At 34.1% G+C, this 16,203-nt stretch overlaps 1 protein-coding gene across 2 annotated transcripts in view; it reads right to left on the bottom strand.

Moving 5' to 3' along the window:
* The window catches only part of LOC110028823 (GTPase-activating protein gyp7-like), a 35,024-nt gene extending 24,561 nt beyond the window's left edge, over window positions 1-10,463 (bottom strand). The window contains exons 1-3 of one of the 2 annotated variants that reach the window (XM_020730826.1): window positions 10,121-10,463; window positions 8,767-8,902; window positions 8,627-8,676 (exon numbers count right to left, since the gene is read on the bottom strand). In XM_020730826.1, the coding sequence (XP_020586485.1) occupies window positions 8,627-8,676; window positions 8,767-8,902; window positions 10,121-10,323 (389 nt within the window). In that variant the 5' untranslated portion in view covers window positions 10,324-10,463. The remainder of the gene's footprint in view (window positions 1-8,626; window positions 8,677-8,766; window positions 8,903-10,120) is intronic. The other variant, XM_020730827.1, reaches the window with a different exon arrangement.
* Between the last annotated feature and the right edge of the window lie 5,740 nt (window positions 10,464-16,203).

The raw sequence follows: 16,203 nt of genomic DNA, 5'->3' as shown, positions 1-16,203 counted from the left end.
TATATATGTGTGTGTGTGTGTGTGTATATATATGTGTGTGTACATATATATGTGTGTGTGTGTGCGCGTGCGTGTGTGTAACATCCCTCCCTCCCTCCCTCTTAGGTAGAATTATTTTTTAATTGACTCTTTAAAATTATATTTTTGCATGTTTTTTTTGTGTATTCTTCAGTATCCTTCTAACTAAAATTTTATATTATAATATCTAATTTATAGCACTGATAATAAAATGATTACACAATTATTTCAAATAATATATATATATATATATGCAGGTGTTGAGTCTGCGGGTTCGGAGCCTGGTTTCCATATTGGCAAGTCCTGCAAAGTTCCACAATACTTCCAAGAGGCTCTTGAAGGTGGTGGGATCACACTTTTATTAAAAAACTTGGTAAAAAAACAGGAAGCATGTTCTTATTCTCACTGAAGTTTAAACCAGTACTCACATCTTCTTGGCATTTTGCTCTAGTGGTAAAATTCTTTTATGGAAGACCAAAACTTGAGATCATTAGAAAAGATTTTGAAACTATGAAACTATTGGACAGTTGAAATATTAAATTACTTGACAGTCAACATATACTTATTCAACTATCTCATGATGCTGATTAAACTCGTATATTTTCTCGAAAAGTTATTAAGATTGACAATCGTTCTATGAAATATCTGAAATGGACTGTCAATTTTGATCCAAAAGCAGAGTCCCCTATCATGCCTGTTTGGATAAATTTTCCTGGGTTAAAAGTACATCAATCTGTTCAACTTGAAAATTCTCTACTCTTTAGCAATGGCTTACGGTAAGCCTCTCAAGGTTGATAGTCCTATGCTTGCTATCACCAGACCCTATGTGTGGCATGTGTGTTAGTTGAGAGGGATATCACTCAACCAGCTCTGGATGATGTATGTGTTAAAACCACTCACAACAGGTATTGGCAAAATGTTGAAATAGAACAACATCCTCCTTATTGCTCTCATTGTAATATGTTTGGTCACAGTTCTACTATTTGCTATCAGTTACATCCTCATATAAAGTCGAATATCGTTAAAGATCAGCCACCTACCATCCCTGCTGAGAAGGTGCAACCCGATCATCCACCCAACATCGCAGTTTCTAAAGAAGAGCACCATACTACAGGTAAAGATCCAAAAGTGTGTATATCACTCACTGTTATTGAAAAAGGTTCACTTACATGCCAAGACACATGAGAGTGCCCATTTGATCCAAGAAAAGATCAACTGGTACAACAATCAGTTAATTCTAATGTTCAACATTTTATCCATGCCCGACACACTTTAGACTAATCCACTGATCAGGAGAGTCAATCTTCGAATGAGGAATGACAGTCTATTCCAGAAGGAAGAAGAAGACTGGAGGCCGACTCGAGCTCGGGAACTTATTGGATGGGATGATACTTTGGTCACTTTGGTCACTACTGGCAATAGCACTCATCTTACCAATTTATTAGCTGACTCCATTCCTAGAACTAGGGGCAAAGGCAAAAAAAAATTGAGTCGCTCTCTAGATACCTGATACTATGTATTTTGATTTTTTTTGTTTTTTTTTCTTTAGGTATCTCATGTAATTTTTTGTATTTTCTCTCTTTTTGGAACATTTTGTATGTGGTAGTTATCGTGAGGGAAGGGTGTCGTGCTTGGGCCCTTTCACACAATCTATATGTATCCTTATTTCTTTTTAATATATTAGTCTTTGGGCTTTCTCTCTCTCTCTCTCTCTCTATATATATATATATATATTTGTCAACATGGATCGAGAAGGTTTTGTGCGTCAGAAGTGTCTGTCATTTTAGGGTTGTGTTTCAGATGATGTCATCTTCCAACTAGTTTTCTAACTATGATATGGCTATAAGGTTTTGTCGATTGTGGAACCATTTTCTCTAGAGCCAATTGGGTCGTCACTCCGTCTCGGTTCTTTATCTCCTGACTCTCGATAATTTTACGGCAGAATTGAGTGGGTTTCTTCCAATATTGCATTCCTTTCATGGTTTGTTGGATGCTCTGTTCGCCGCTGCAGCAATTTTCGTGGTGAGGTGTTTGTTGGTTGTACTCCCACGTCGGGGTGTTATCATTGTCGCGTCTTCTTGGTGTTTTTTGGGGTTTGTTTTTATTTTGATTTCATGGCAGCTCTCTCATCTTCTTTTGCGACTGAGCCTGCTCCGAATGCGAGCAAACCCTCATATGCTGCAGTGGTTGAAAAAGACTGTGCTCATTATCACCTCAAGGATACTTTAGTTTTTTTACAGATGTATCATGATTCATTTGTTGGACAGAGAAATTGTAACTTCATTAAAAAACAGTAAAAAAAGGGGGCAAACCAGCATTAATTTTCTCTGACACTGAAATTTCAACACTTGTTGAAAATCATAAATTTACACTTATTGGAATCACCCTAAGATGAAGATTATCAGGAAAGTGTTTTAAGATTTCACGTTAGATGGGGACCGAAAGGTGGGCCGCTTTGATGAAAGACATGTTATGATACAGCTGAGTAAAAAAGAAAACTTGCAAAGATGTTCTCGATGAAATACATCTTAATTAAGGGCAAACATATGAAATTACTTAAATGGCCCCCTGACTTTGATCCAGATTTAGAGCCTCTCATTGTGCCTATATGGTTTAAATTATCTGGACTAAAGCTTCACTTCTTCAACCATCAAGTATTATATGCTATTGTGGCTATTCTTGGAAAACAAATGAAGTTAGACATCTTTACCTTTAATCTGTCAATGTCTTCTGTTGCAAGAATTTTAATAGAGAGGGATATTACACTTCCAGATGTAGAAGAAATTTGACTGCTCACAATGGTTACTAGCAACAAATCATTATGAAATAAAGGTCATACTACTGCAATTATTGTAAGATGTTTTATATTACACCCAAAGTTGAAACCTAATATTCCAATACAGCTAGATATAAATAATCCTATGGATGAACAATATGCGAAGGAACCATCTATTCCTGAGTATTTCCGACAGTACAGTTTTAGAACAAAATGCAAAGGAACCCTTTATTCCTTAGGATGTGAATTATACCAGTAATACCAAAGAGACAACTTTAGATCCTGAAACTTTTTTGGAACCTGTTGGTATAAATGTTAACCAGACAGATGAGTTGTTTGTTGTTCCCATTCCTCACACAGCCTGATATTGCTCTCAGTGAACTTGATGAGAACCCATCTTTACGCAAGTCTATTAAGACCCCCATCCCTCTCATTTGGTTGTATTGGAAGTTTACCATAATGAGTTGGCACCACCTATTGTTGTTGGGGAAGGTACTCATGCATTACAGGAAAGTTAAGATCAACGTGAGCTCTCCACTGAAATCGATCAGCTGGATCAACAAGTGGAAGATGAATGGAAGGTTTATAAATCTAAGAGGAAGAAAAAAAGGAATGTCTCATCTCCAGAATCTACAGGATGATTGTTTGATTGTCTCGGGTTGAAGCCCCCTTCATATTTTTTTGTTGGATTCCATTCCTAGAACCAGGGGGAGGGGAGGAGGCAAATCCTCTCATCATGATTGATAGTTTTGTTTTGCTGTTGGGAAATTTGTCTTTGTCACTTTTTTGGGTATGCTTGTACATTTTATCTTTTTCGAGTCATATATGCCTTGTGAGTGGGTTCCTAACACTTGCTCACTAAATCCTTTGTATCCTCTTTTTCATTAATGAAATTTTTATTTTGGTTATATATATATATATATATATATATATATTTGTGAGCATATTTTAAAGAACTTAATATTAAAATTAAAAAAAGTAAAATTATCAATATCAATATCATATCCTGATAAAAAAGACTGAGGCAATTTTAAAAATTATTAATTTGTGACCCCATTAAATAGATTTTATGGTTCCATCCCATGTTGTACTATGTATCACAAGTTTTGTAAGATTAAACCATAAGTAACTCATGCATTAATGATCACCACAAATCAAATTAAGGAAACCCCTTGGAAGAAAGCAATTATGCAAGGTTTTGGAAATGACCTCATAGCAATATCATTTTGATTTACAATGAAAGGGATGTGTCGGTCAACTTTTTGGTTTTGAAAATAATCCCGTAATTTAGTAGTGTATATAATTTTGGTTCCGAAAATAGTGTGTTCTAATTTTGAAAAATAAGATCAAACGGATCTCATTCGTCTAATAGTTTATATAATTGTGTCTGATACCACGAATACTACACCTTCCTGAAAAAAAAAGTATACATCGGATCGTACAAACTAAGAGATTTGTGACATTCATTTAGTCTGCGAACCTTTTATGTGCGACCGACAATTTCTCCTAACTAAGATAAGGATTAGGTAGGGTTTATTTTACCTGAGTTTTAAATTTTCTATAAAGACAAGCTCTTATAGTTAATTACATCACAAATGACTAAGATCACTTGAGAAAACTATCGATAATGATCAGAGATCCTAACCATCAAGAATTCAAGGTTTATGTTTACAAGATAGGACGCGAAAAATCAAATGGGAGCAATTATTTCAGGAGTCCAAAAGAATGAAGAGGTATGGGACGTCACGATCCTGAGGAGAACCCTCAGTGACTTCCCAAACTATCCGACTATATGGCTGCGTTTTGGAGACGATGTTATTTAAATGTTCAATCCAGTCAATTTTAATATTAGGACTTACATTTGCATGATCTGTATGATGTAAATAACCTAGAAGGATAGGAGAGTTTACAACATACCAAACGACAACCTCAGAACCTAAGGCGAATTAAGACTTATGATGCACAACACAGTTGCACAGAAGCCTAAAGGAGAGAGATAGTTGAAAAAATATCCTTTTGCTGCTCGATTCAAGCTCCTCGTCGTGCTGCCCACGAAGTTGGCTCCAAGCCTCCTGCTGTAGTAGTAGCTCCAGGTTTTAAGGATTTGAGGTTTGTGGTTTATATGTCACATTTTGGTTTGTTCGTCATTGTTCAAATGTTGAAATGTTCATGGGAGAATTTTAATTTAATTTGAGCGACACCGATTAAGAACTCACGGTTTCATCATTCCAGCATCACTTTTTTTTTGAATTTGCTTCAGCTAAATAAGTTATTAAGCCCATTTAGATAGGAGAATTCTCGTTAGCAATCGTAGGTTAACACATCCAAGAGATTCTCGTAAATCCAAAAAGAGTGAATTAAGGGGGTTCACTAGGTTTAAAAGTGTATATTAATTTTTAAAAGTATTTTTTTATTTACAAATAATGTAAAACATGCAAAATAAAGTAAAGTGACAGTAAAGCAGTAAGATTGCAGTAAATAAACTGTAAATGAGTACCTGGCGTGTCTGTTGCTGCTACAAAGGTGTCAGTATCACAGGTAAAAGTAAGCAAGTATAGCAAAAGATTTATTTAGCATGGTGAACATTTGTGTAAGTAAAAGAACAAGTGACATATATGAAAAATCGAGCCGGGCCGTAAGAATTCAGACTCGGAGTAGGTTCAGAGCTGGGTTGTGTGCTTTACAATCCAACTTTGGATAGATGCTACCAACCCAAAATATCGAATGAAGACAGCTCCCGAACACAATCGAAACAATTAACAAGTGGACCCTTATAGAATTTTATCAAAGCTTTTTTAATTTTCATGCATACAGAATTTACATAAAAGTCAAAAGTAATGTTGTTGCAAAGTGAAATTGTTCGTAGTATCTGTGTAAGTGTTTGGAGAAATGTAGTTTCTGTGTAAATGCAATATCTGTGCAAGTGTTTGAATAAGTAAAATGGTCCACAAGTTGCTCACTTTGGTCGAGCTAGAACTGTTGACAACCTAAGAAAGCAAGGGGGCAACTTCGCACCAAGAGCTGGTGAACAGTATCATCGATCCTGCTCTCCGCTCATTGAAAGTCATCGAGGCAGGAGATACTATTTTATCTTCCTTCTTTAGCCTACATAATCATTATCATTATCATCATCGCCCTTAAACCCCAAATCGTCCAACTTATAGCCCGCTCGATGGCACCTACAACGCTACACTACGCACACTTATACTTAATTATAAGCACGCAAATCAATCCATCGAGTAAGAAATAGAAACCAAAATAAAACAAAGGGAAAGGAAAAGAGACTGACTCAATTCCAAAAATCAAAGCAAAATGAGGCGAAACCCAAAACAGTGTTAAAAGAATACCCAATACAATGCCCTAGCTGCTCCGAAATCAGTCCACAAAACACTCCAAATTGGCACCTAAAAATGGCTCCAAGAACAGTGCATCAATTAGCCCAAATCGGCACCCAAAATGGCTCCAAAATAGTGCATAAACCAGCCCAAATTGACACCTGAAATGGTTCCCAAAACAGTGCATAAAGTAGCCCAAATCAGCACCCGAAATGGCTCAAAAAACAGTGCGTAAACCAGCCTAAACCGGCACCTAAAATGGCTCCAATACAGTGCATAAACCAGCCCAAATCGACACCCAAAATGGCTCCAAAACATTGCATAAACCAGCCCAAATCGGCACCCAAAATGGCTCCAAAAACAGTGCGTAAACCAGCTCAAATCGACACCTAAAATGGCTCCAAAACAGTGCATAAACCAGCCCAAATCTGCACCCGAAATGACTCCAAAAACAATGCATAAACAAGCTCAAATTGGCACCTAAAATGGCTCCAAAAACATTACATAAACCAGCTCCAATCGACACCTAAAATGGCTCCAAAAATAGTGCATAAACCAGCCCAAATCGGCACCCGAAATGGCTCCAAAAAACAGTGTGTAAACCCCAAGTATGTGAAGATACCCTTCTCACTAAACAATGGAGCTACCTCTTGTGTAAAACGAAAGGTTGGGGTGGTGTTTAGGTAGCTGAAAATGTGAATACATAAGAGTTATAAGACATGCATGTAAATTTCCCAAAATCTCAACACTTTGAAGTTCAAAATCTCAATGTGGAATTGTTAAGCACATAGTAACTATGTAAGGTGTAGGTATGCATCTATTTAAGTATATTCCAATCAATCCTTTGCATCATACCAAAAAGAGAATGATAATGATATGTAAGGATTTCTATGTTTCCAAACTTTCATGGCTCAAAAACCACAAAAAGTTTCAAACTTTTCCACAATTACAAGCTTCCAAGTCCTTAAAAAAGCAAAAGAGGTGGCATATATCTAGTAAAAAAATGAAACTCGAAGGAGTAAAGGAGTGGCTTGAATTTTCTAAGCGGTCTGGGTCCCAAGACTAGTCCTCTAAGAGTGTCAACAATGAATACTTAAGGCTAGACCCTAGGCTCTAAGGAGAGAAGTAAATCCCTCACTTGAAAATGAGGTCAACAGGATCATGACATGGAGACTTGTACAAATAAAACCAAAGGTCAAGGGACAGTTAAGGAGGGCTCGACCATCTTCAGCCAATCAAGATGCCAAATCACCCACTTCTCTTATCCAGCCACACCTATAAACATGAACTACCCCTATCTTTGTGAAATTTAAAATTTCAACAGTAGATCTATAGGAAATGGTGTTAAAAAAGGTGTAATTGATTTATTAGATTTATAGTGCTAAACTGACTCAAATTAAATAAGTGACATTGTTCTTGTTATTGGTTTGGTAGTTGAGTTCTTCACTCTTTGGTTAGTGCTTAACTTGTGTTGTTTAAATTTCATTTGTTAGTCTACATTCTCTCCATCTACACAGCACTCACTAACAGTCTTAACTCATTCCAGTCCCACTCCCATGAAAAAAAAAAAAGAAAATCTAGTGCACACTCAATCAGTTAAACTAGGTCAAGCCTAACGTATTTTTGGTTTTGCCAACATTACACCACTCACCAGTTGATAATTTCTATTAAATTCTAGATCATATCTAGGAAAATTCCTAAAGGCCTTCTAAGTGTTTTTGCAAACACTGGACTGTCCATTTGCAAACCTTAATTCACTTTTATGCTAGGCCAAGAGTAGAATCATCTTGTACCCTATTGTATCTATTGCTCACATCCCACCACTTACACTCCCACAATTTCCAAGCCGTAAAGAATCCTTTTTCTCCAGAAAACTCAAACCATTAGAAAAATTAAATCCAAGACTTCATGAATATGTTGCAAAAAATTAGATGCATTGTACGTATCATATACTAGACTGATTTTGAGTTGAATTGAACTAAGAGCCGTCCTCAAGTCAACGAAAATCAATTTTGTCTGAAATTGATCAAAATTCTACCCATCGAGTTTCAAATTCAGAAACAATCATTAGTTCAAGGTATTTGATTCATACACAGGATATCAATAAATAAACAATCTTGAATAAAAATACAAAAAATAATTTGGTCCCTGGTTACAAAAACTAGATAGATAACCCTTTGATGATGGTGGGTGTTTGTAGTCCTTTCTTTGGGTGATACACGATAAAGCTCTATGATTCTCTTGAAAGAAAAGTGCCAAGCATGTCATATGCAGCAAGACAAATACTTATGTTTAATATATCAAAAAGATCAGTTCATCTAATAGGTTCGATGGTGTGGGGAGAGAATGCATATAGGCAAGGGTGGAAATAGGCGAGCTATAAGTGATGTATAGTTGTAAAAGTTAAATGTATTTTGTTTAAGCTACGAAATAGATTTGCAAGTATTGTAGATAAAGATGGAAACAGGTTTCAAAGCAAATAAGGTAGAAATCTTACACTCCAAGAAGAAAAGGCCAAACTTCAGACCTAATGCTTGGGTCCACTCCCTAAAAAATAAACAATAAAAAATTAGGACATTTCTTTAAAGTGGCATAGAGCACATTTGTTAACATAATTTCAAAGCAATAAGCACCTACCCCACTCCTAACTTTTTTTAGAAGTTTAGCCCCTCCATCACAAAGTTTTCCTTCTGGGGTAAAAAACTTTTTCCATTGTTGTGGAGTAAGTACATGCTTTCTTTTCCTTCTAGACCAAGGTGATTTAAGGCTGCCGCTGGTAATCAAAAAATATATTATGAAGAAATATCAAAGCAAGCTAAAACATGTCCAACTGAGAAAGAAATAGAAATCTTCTAGGGTCACATTGATTAAATCATTCCTTGATTATCATTTTTGCTCACAATTGCCTTCCAATTAAAGCAACCAAAACTGCTACTACAACTATTCTCAAAAGTGAAACAGCTATATTTGAACAAAGATTGTGAAAATAAGAGAAATAACAAATTTGGCAAGATTATGATGGAGAAAGAGATGGAAAAAGAAAACAAAGAAGAACAGAAGCAATAACACAAAGCAGGAAGGGCAGAAAACTTAATCTCAACTATTAGCAGTTAGCACTTAGTGCCCTTCACCTCCCATTTCCACAGTGACCTCCCATTTCCACAGTGGAGGCCGAGGCTACTAACTGGACCACAAAATACAAAACCTTTTGCAAAACTGTTGAGTTGACCATAAGATAACCTTGAGAATGGAGCAAGAAATAGGAAGTGAGGATCAAAGAACGAGAAGAAATGTGAGATTTTGCTGTACGGTGAAATTATTAGCTTGTTCCCTTAGCTAACTTAGCCAGCAAAATAAGAACACTGGGAGCTAATGTAGACGGGCTAGAGGAAGGGTTCTTTAATATTCACATTACCCGCGGGATGAAATGACGATAGTGACAGCCAGGCCAACTTCTACCATGGTCCTCAATCCTACCGCCATGTCTAAATGCCATCAATCAGTGTTATTAAACCCTTTCCTTAATTAACCTCTGCCTCATAACTTGCCATGAAAGCAAACAAAATTATTCCTGCCACTCTTTTGAAGTGAGACGGATAAAACTGAGACAAGATAACGAAACTACGAGAATTCGTAATTTTCAAAAAATTAGGTTCAAGACAAAAATTGAAGCATTAAAAAAATAGGAAAATTGAAGCAGGAGCGAAAACTCACCGGTTGCGAACTCGAGAGGAATCGAAAATGAGAAGCGACTGCGAATCGGACAAGCAGGATGACGACGGCGAGGACGAAGAAAAAGAATATGAAGATGAAGAAAAAGATGAAGAATAAGAAGATTGGGAATTGGACAAAGTCTGAAATTTTCCAAGAGCCTTATCTGTCATCCCTCCACTGCTTTCCCTCCACACTCGAGCGGAATCAAAACGCTGAGAACAAAGACTCGAAGCGAGATGATGGATAGGTGATGACGGTTTATCTGATTCTCACTTACCTATGAGATGACAGGACGATGGTGGCCGCTAGGGCAAGTCCCAGCATGGCCGTCACACCTATCGCCGCGCCGACATGCCGCCGATTGTCGCTGCCGATTCCTCCTATCTGCCAGAACCAGACGCCCCTTCCAACGCCGGCGAATCCCTCTCCAATAGATGCACCAGCACTGCTGAATACTCTCTCCCCCCACCCCCACACCATCGATCGACCTACACGTCCACCGCTCACGAAGCCCCACTTCCAGCACCCGCTGCCGTCAAGGAATCTCTCTCTCTCCCTCTTCCCCTCAATGAAAGAGCATCTGCAGAGAGGGCGTTTGTCAACAATTCATTTAGATAGGATCCAGTGACAAATGGGTGGTAGAGTATTGGTTAGGTGTTAGATTTAAATAAATAGTTGATTTAGAGCAGCAGTCAATCAAAATAAGATGGCTATCTATTTAATTTTTGAGTTTGGAAATAAATGATTTCCAACTATTTCTGAATAAATTATTATTTTATTAAAGTTCAATAATATTGTTTACAATAGACATGATAAATCTACTAATATTTATTATTAATTGTTAAGTGCATGCAATATTTAGTGTAATAATATAACTTTAAACTTAATATTAACAATACATAAATAAATATATATATATATATATATATAATTATTTAATAATTTAATAGCTTAGGGAAGTTATAAATACAAATATAGAGTAACTATTATGTATTATTTATACATTTAATACTAAATAGTTATTTAATATTAGTATTATTAATAATGTTAACAGTATTTATTAAATTTTATTGTATAGTAAATATGTGTTCAATTAATTGTAAATATTAAATTATTAAAATTATATATGTATTATTATAAATTAAGTGTATTTTATATTATAAATATGTCTTAAATTTAATTTATTTTAAGATATAATTTAACTATATTTATCATATTATTTCGTTAACATTACTATAAAAAATTTTAGTTAAATGTATTTATTATACTAAAGTAATGTATACACGTGTTATATACTTTAGTTTATGCTTATTAAATTTCAAATAAATATATAATAGTTTTAAGTATATAACTATAACTATTAGTGTACTATGTTGAAATATTGTATTTATAAATTATATTTAACTGTGTATAATTTTAATTTTATTTAAGTTAACTCAATAAATACAAAAAATGCTAATTATACATATAGTTTATAAATAATATATAACTATTTAATTTAAAATATAGTAAAATAATATTTATAAAACTATTTATAAATTAATATATAACTATTTAATTTAATATATATAGTAATATAAATAATTATGTATAAAGTAAATTAATTTAATTTAAGTGTTATAATTTTAACTTTATGTTTAGCATTTATATATTTTCAATTTAGAATAATATATGTATAATTTTAAATTTAATTGTTATTATATATGAATTAACACAATATTAAAAAAATTTAGTTATATATTAATGTATTAGAATAGATCATTATATTCTAAATAATATATATTTTAAGTATGTTTATAAGTTAATATTTAACATTTGCTAATTCAAAATTAATGATTTTTATAAATCACACGAATAACATCGCAATAACACCTGAATACTGCCGCAAATAACACCGCAAAACATCGTGAATCAACGGTTGGCAAAAGGCGCGAATAATCCTACAAATAACACCGCAATGACACATGAATGCTACCGCAAATGACACCGTAAAACACAACAAATCGACGGCTGGCAAAAGACTCGAATAATATTGGGAATAACACCTAAAAACTATAGCGAATAATATCGGGAATCAACGAACGTGCGACCACGCAAATAATGCAGCGAATAACACCTTGAATGATACCAGACGCGCAATTGTCGGGAGGGCAAAGCCATAAACAATTTTCTCTGAACGCGGGACGTGGGGTTGAAACCTCGGGTGGCTTTCACTACAAAAGGAAAACAGTTTATCCTGCAATGTAACGAAGACGGAGAAAACAAACACTATTCCGCAGCTGTTTCGCGGTACCAAACGAGCCCTAAATCTCATATTATTGAGTTTATTAAATTAAAATATTATTGATTTCGAAATAATATCTATTTCAATTAATAATAAATTCAATTAAATTTCCTTGATATGTTCGACATAAATCTATTTAAAATATTTTTTTCATACAGTAAATCTATTAAATCCAACTCAATAAATTTGGATTTAATAAACAACTTAATAAACTAAAGAAACAAAGATTAGATTCAAGTGCGGATTTAACTAATCTATTTATTGTATTTGGTTGGATTTAGGTTAAATCTAACTTAAATCCTCTTAAAAGTATCCTACAAGCATCAGTTGTAAGAGCCTAGCAAGCATGCTTGTGTACCCGCTCGAGCTAACGATCTCTAGATTCGCAGTTATCGATCCACAGACTCTAAGTTCCATTGCAATCAAATTATTATTATTTATATATTGCATATTTCTAAGTTCATGTCCTTCTCTCTGAGGAACAATGCACTTGACGAACAATTTGAACTCAATTAGATTAATATTCAATTATATTTATTGAAATTACTCTATAAATAAATTTAAATCATTTTCTAAACTTAAAGGCTAAATAAATTTCAGTTTGAAAATAGTCCAACTCGTTTATTAATATCCACGAGCAAATTTATACGTTTTTTACCAAATAAATTGTATAATAATGTATGCTTATATTAATTAATTAGAATTTATTTAATTATATACTTAATGTTAAAATATTGTACCTCATATCATTATATATATAAATTTAATGTAACTATTTCTTTTTTATTACAATAAACTAATTTCTCAGTATTGTAAGAAAAAAATTATTTTTCTTATATTATATTATTTACTCTATATAAAAAGTAAGATGTTTATTAGAAATTTCTTAAATTGTTTATTTATTTACATTTTAAAAATCATTTGTTAAAATTTAAAATAAATACTCTAATATTTATTGAAATTTTCAGCTTATTTATTAGTTTTATATAAGTATTAAAGCACAAAATATTTTTTTAATTTCATATGAAAATTTAATATTATTCGAATTTTTACTTTATTTAATTAAAATAAATAAAATAAGTACAATAAAACATGATCATTAAAAAAGTGTCGTCCATCTACAGTAAGGGGTGCTTTGGATATTGTCAGACATCTAGCATCATAGGAGACAATGAATTCATTGAAAGAAATGCATGTCTTCCACTTCTTTGATATGCCTCCATATCCGAAGAACAATGTGTTGGTATTACATATTTTGAGATGTTGGGATAATGAAATGAGGGTGTTCAGAATGGGTGGGAAAGAAGTAAAATTGCATCCTGACCACTTAACGTTGATATTAAGTATGTCTAACATAGGGGAGACAATTGTTTGAAGGAAAATTCACTCGTCTGGTGTGGATGTCAGACAAATAAATGACCAACTGATGAAGTTCTCTGAAGGAGGTTCTTCCATTCTCTTTGAGCAGTTATACTTAAAGTTTCTACTGACGAATTTATTTTTTCCCTCGAACAATTTTAGCGTGCCCGTGGGACTTCTTTTATTTCATAAAAATGTACAGTTATTTTCTTCTTAGAATTGACTCGCTGTCATTTGTGACTTCATCATCAATCAAGTGAGCATCTTCGCTGCTAAGTTAAGACGAAATCAGTCACTGGGATACATACAGGGTTTTGTTTTTATTTTAACCGTAAGTATTATGTTTTATACAAAAAATAATATGCATTCAGATGTTATTTATAGTTTTGCTTATTTTGACATTCCTCTTTCTGATATGAGATATCCCCGGCTACAGTTTTATGAGCAAACCTCTATGTTTGCTCCTCATGTTCCTGAGACTAGGCCTCGCATCCTAAGGTTGACAACAAATCATGGATGAATAGTAGTAAAGATTCATGAGGCCTTCAAAAAGCTTGGTCGTGCAAAGGTTAAACATTTACTTCATGACAAATTTTAATACTTAGTCATTTATTTCATTACTATTTTGAATTCATTATAAGCATTTTTAATGGTGCTACATGCTAATGATTCTTTCATCAATTTAAAAGAGGATGAGCAACACTTACTGTCCACCCCGGAAGAGGGACTACTGAGCCCTGTCAGGGTTGTCCCACATCAAGAAACAACTATCAGACCATCTTCACCATTATCCTAAAGAGTGAGACCAATTTTTTCCAGCGAGATCACCTCGGAAGAGACATACAACAACTAATAAAGACTTTGGAATAATAATTGACCTATTAAAAGGTCAAGAAAAGTCTACTCTTATATTACAGGAAACCATGAATACAATGAGTCAACAAATGTCTTATGTTGGGGAGTCATTGCACAACTTAACTGTTATGGTTGAAAGCTTGCAAAGAACCAAAACAGATAAGGAAGTTGATGCACAGACAACGGGAACACACAGATCCTTTGCTCGAAGTGTTAAGTCCACCCAGAGAATGAGGAGGATCGTGAGTTCACCTGAGTTCACATATCAACTAAATAGAAGAAAAAAATAGTTGATTTTGTTGAGCTACATCATTTGGTAGATGTCCTAGACATTGGTACACAAAGTATAGTTGATAAAGATTATAGAGTATATCAAGGCAATATAATTGTACATACTACAGTTTGAGATGATCCAATAAGAGCTTCCATAATGAATAATAGATGCCGAAGATAATATATTAACAGGCGATGCGACACTTCAGGAATATCCTGAAGAGGTTGAACGATCAGTGAACGGTGTTCTAGAGTCGCTAGCCCCATATAGTAAACAACTATTTTTATTCACATCTCTATCTTCTAATATGCCATTAGTTTTTATGGTATATAAAAATTATATTTGTTTTGCAGGCTCTTCGCAGGGTCGTCCCATCTAGATCTCTCTAGCACTTCAGCTGTAAGAGAAGATGTACATAGTCCAGTTGGAGAGCCAGCAGTAGGAAAAGATGTACATAGTCCAGTTGGAGAGCCAACAGTATGAGAAGCTGAACATAGCTCTACTGGAATGATAAGAGATTCACTAATAATTATTGCTGATAAAGAAAATCTCAATTAAGAGGAGACATATGTGCCAAGCCAGAGCTCCAATCCATATGCCTACGTTAAATTGGTACTAATAATTATTTATAGTTGCACTTAATCATATCTTGAAAAATACATTGATATGTTACGAGCCTTCAATTCTGATGTAGCCTCATGTTGAGGCTCCAACACTTCCACTTGATTATCCTGCTAGATCAGTGCTTTCACTTGAAATGTATGATGTAATAGATAGATGTATTGTCAGATACCCTGGGGTGTAACTAAACATTCTTTGTTAAATTGTAACAAAATTTTTCTAATTCGTCGGATGTTAGATTGTAATAAACATTTTTTCTTAACGATACAGACATGATATCATCTTAAGTAGGGGGAAAGTTGTACTGGAGTGTGGTGCACTTGAGGATATATTAATAAATCGGTGGTTCGGGAATGAACATATTGATATTTTTGTCATTATATTGGCTGAAATAAGTAAACGGTCACCTGCACTTCACAGAAAATGCATATACGTGTCCACACTGCATTGGGTAATTACAAATGTTTAATTTATTCGATTATTGTAAAAGCTTTATCTTTCGTTATAGACTGGATAAACTTTGTTTGTTTTTTTTCTTTTTGCAGATGTTAATGATGATAAAAGCTAATACAACAACATTTATTAAGGACATTACAAATGAAACAATTAAAGATAATGAACTCATTATAATGAACTCATTTTATTTCCTATAATTGATCGTCAACATTGGATTTTGTTAGTAGAAGAGTTGAAAGGAATAAAATGGAAAATATATGACTCGCTGCCTAACCCGATGCATAAAGCGGCTGCTATAGAACTTGTAAGTACGTTTGACACAATCTACATATTGAATTCAGTTTTTTTATCATGAACAATACTACTTGATCGAAACAATAAGACCAATACTAACATTTGATATATAACTCACTCTTTGACTACCTTTCCAGGTCAAACATTTTGCGAAAGATGCTGAACAAGCATTCCGGTCTAACATAAAAAAATGGCCAATGTCAACTCCTCAAAATGT

The sequence above is a fragment of the Phalaenopsis equestris genome, unplaced genomic scaffold (genome assembly GCF_001263595.1).
Source record: "Phalaenopsis equestris unplaced genomic scaffold, ASM126359v1 Scaffold000531, whole genome shotgun sequence".
Lineage (NCBI taxonomy): Eukaryota > Viridiplantae > Streptophyta > Magnoliopsida > Asparagales > Orchidaceae > Phalaenopsis > Phalaenopsis equestris.
This window is presented reverse-complemented; position numbering and strand designations above follow the sequence as displayed.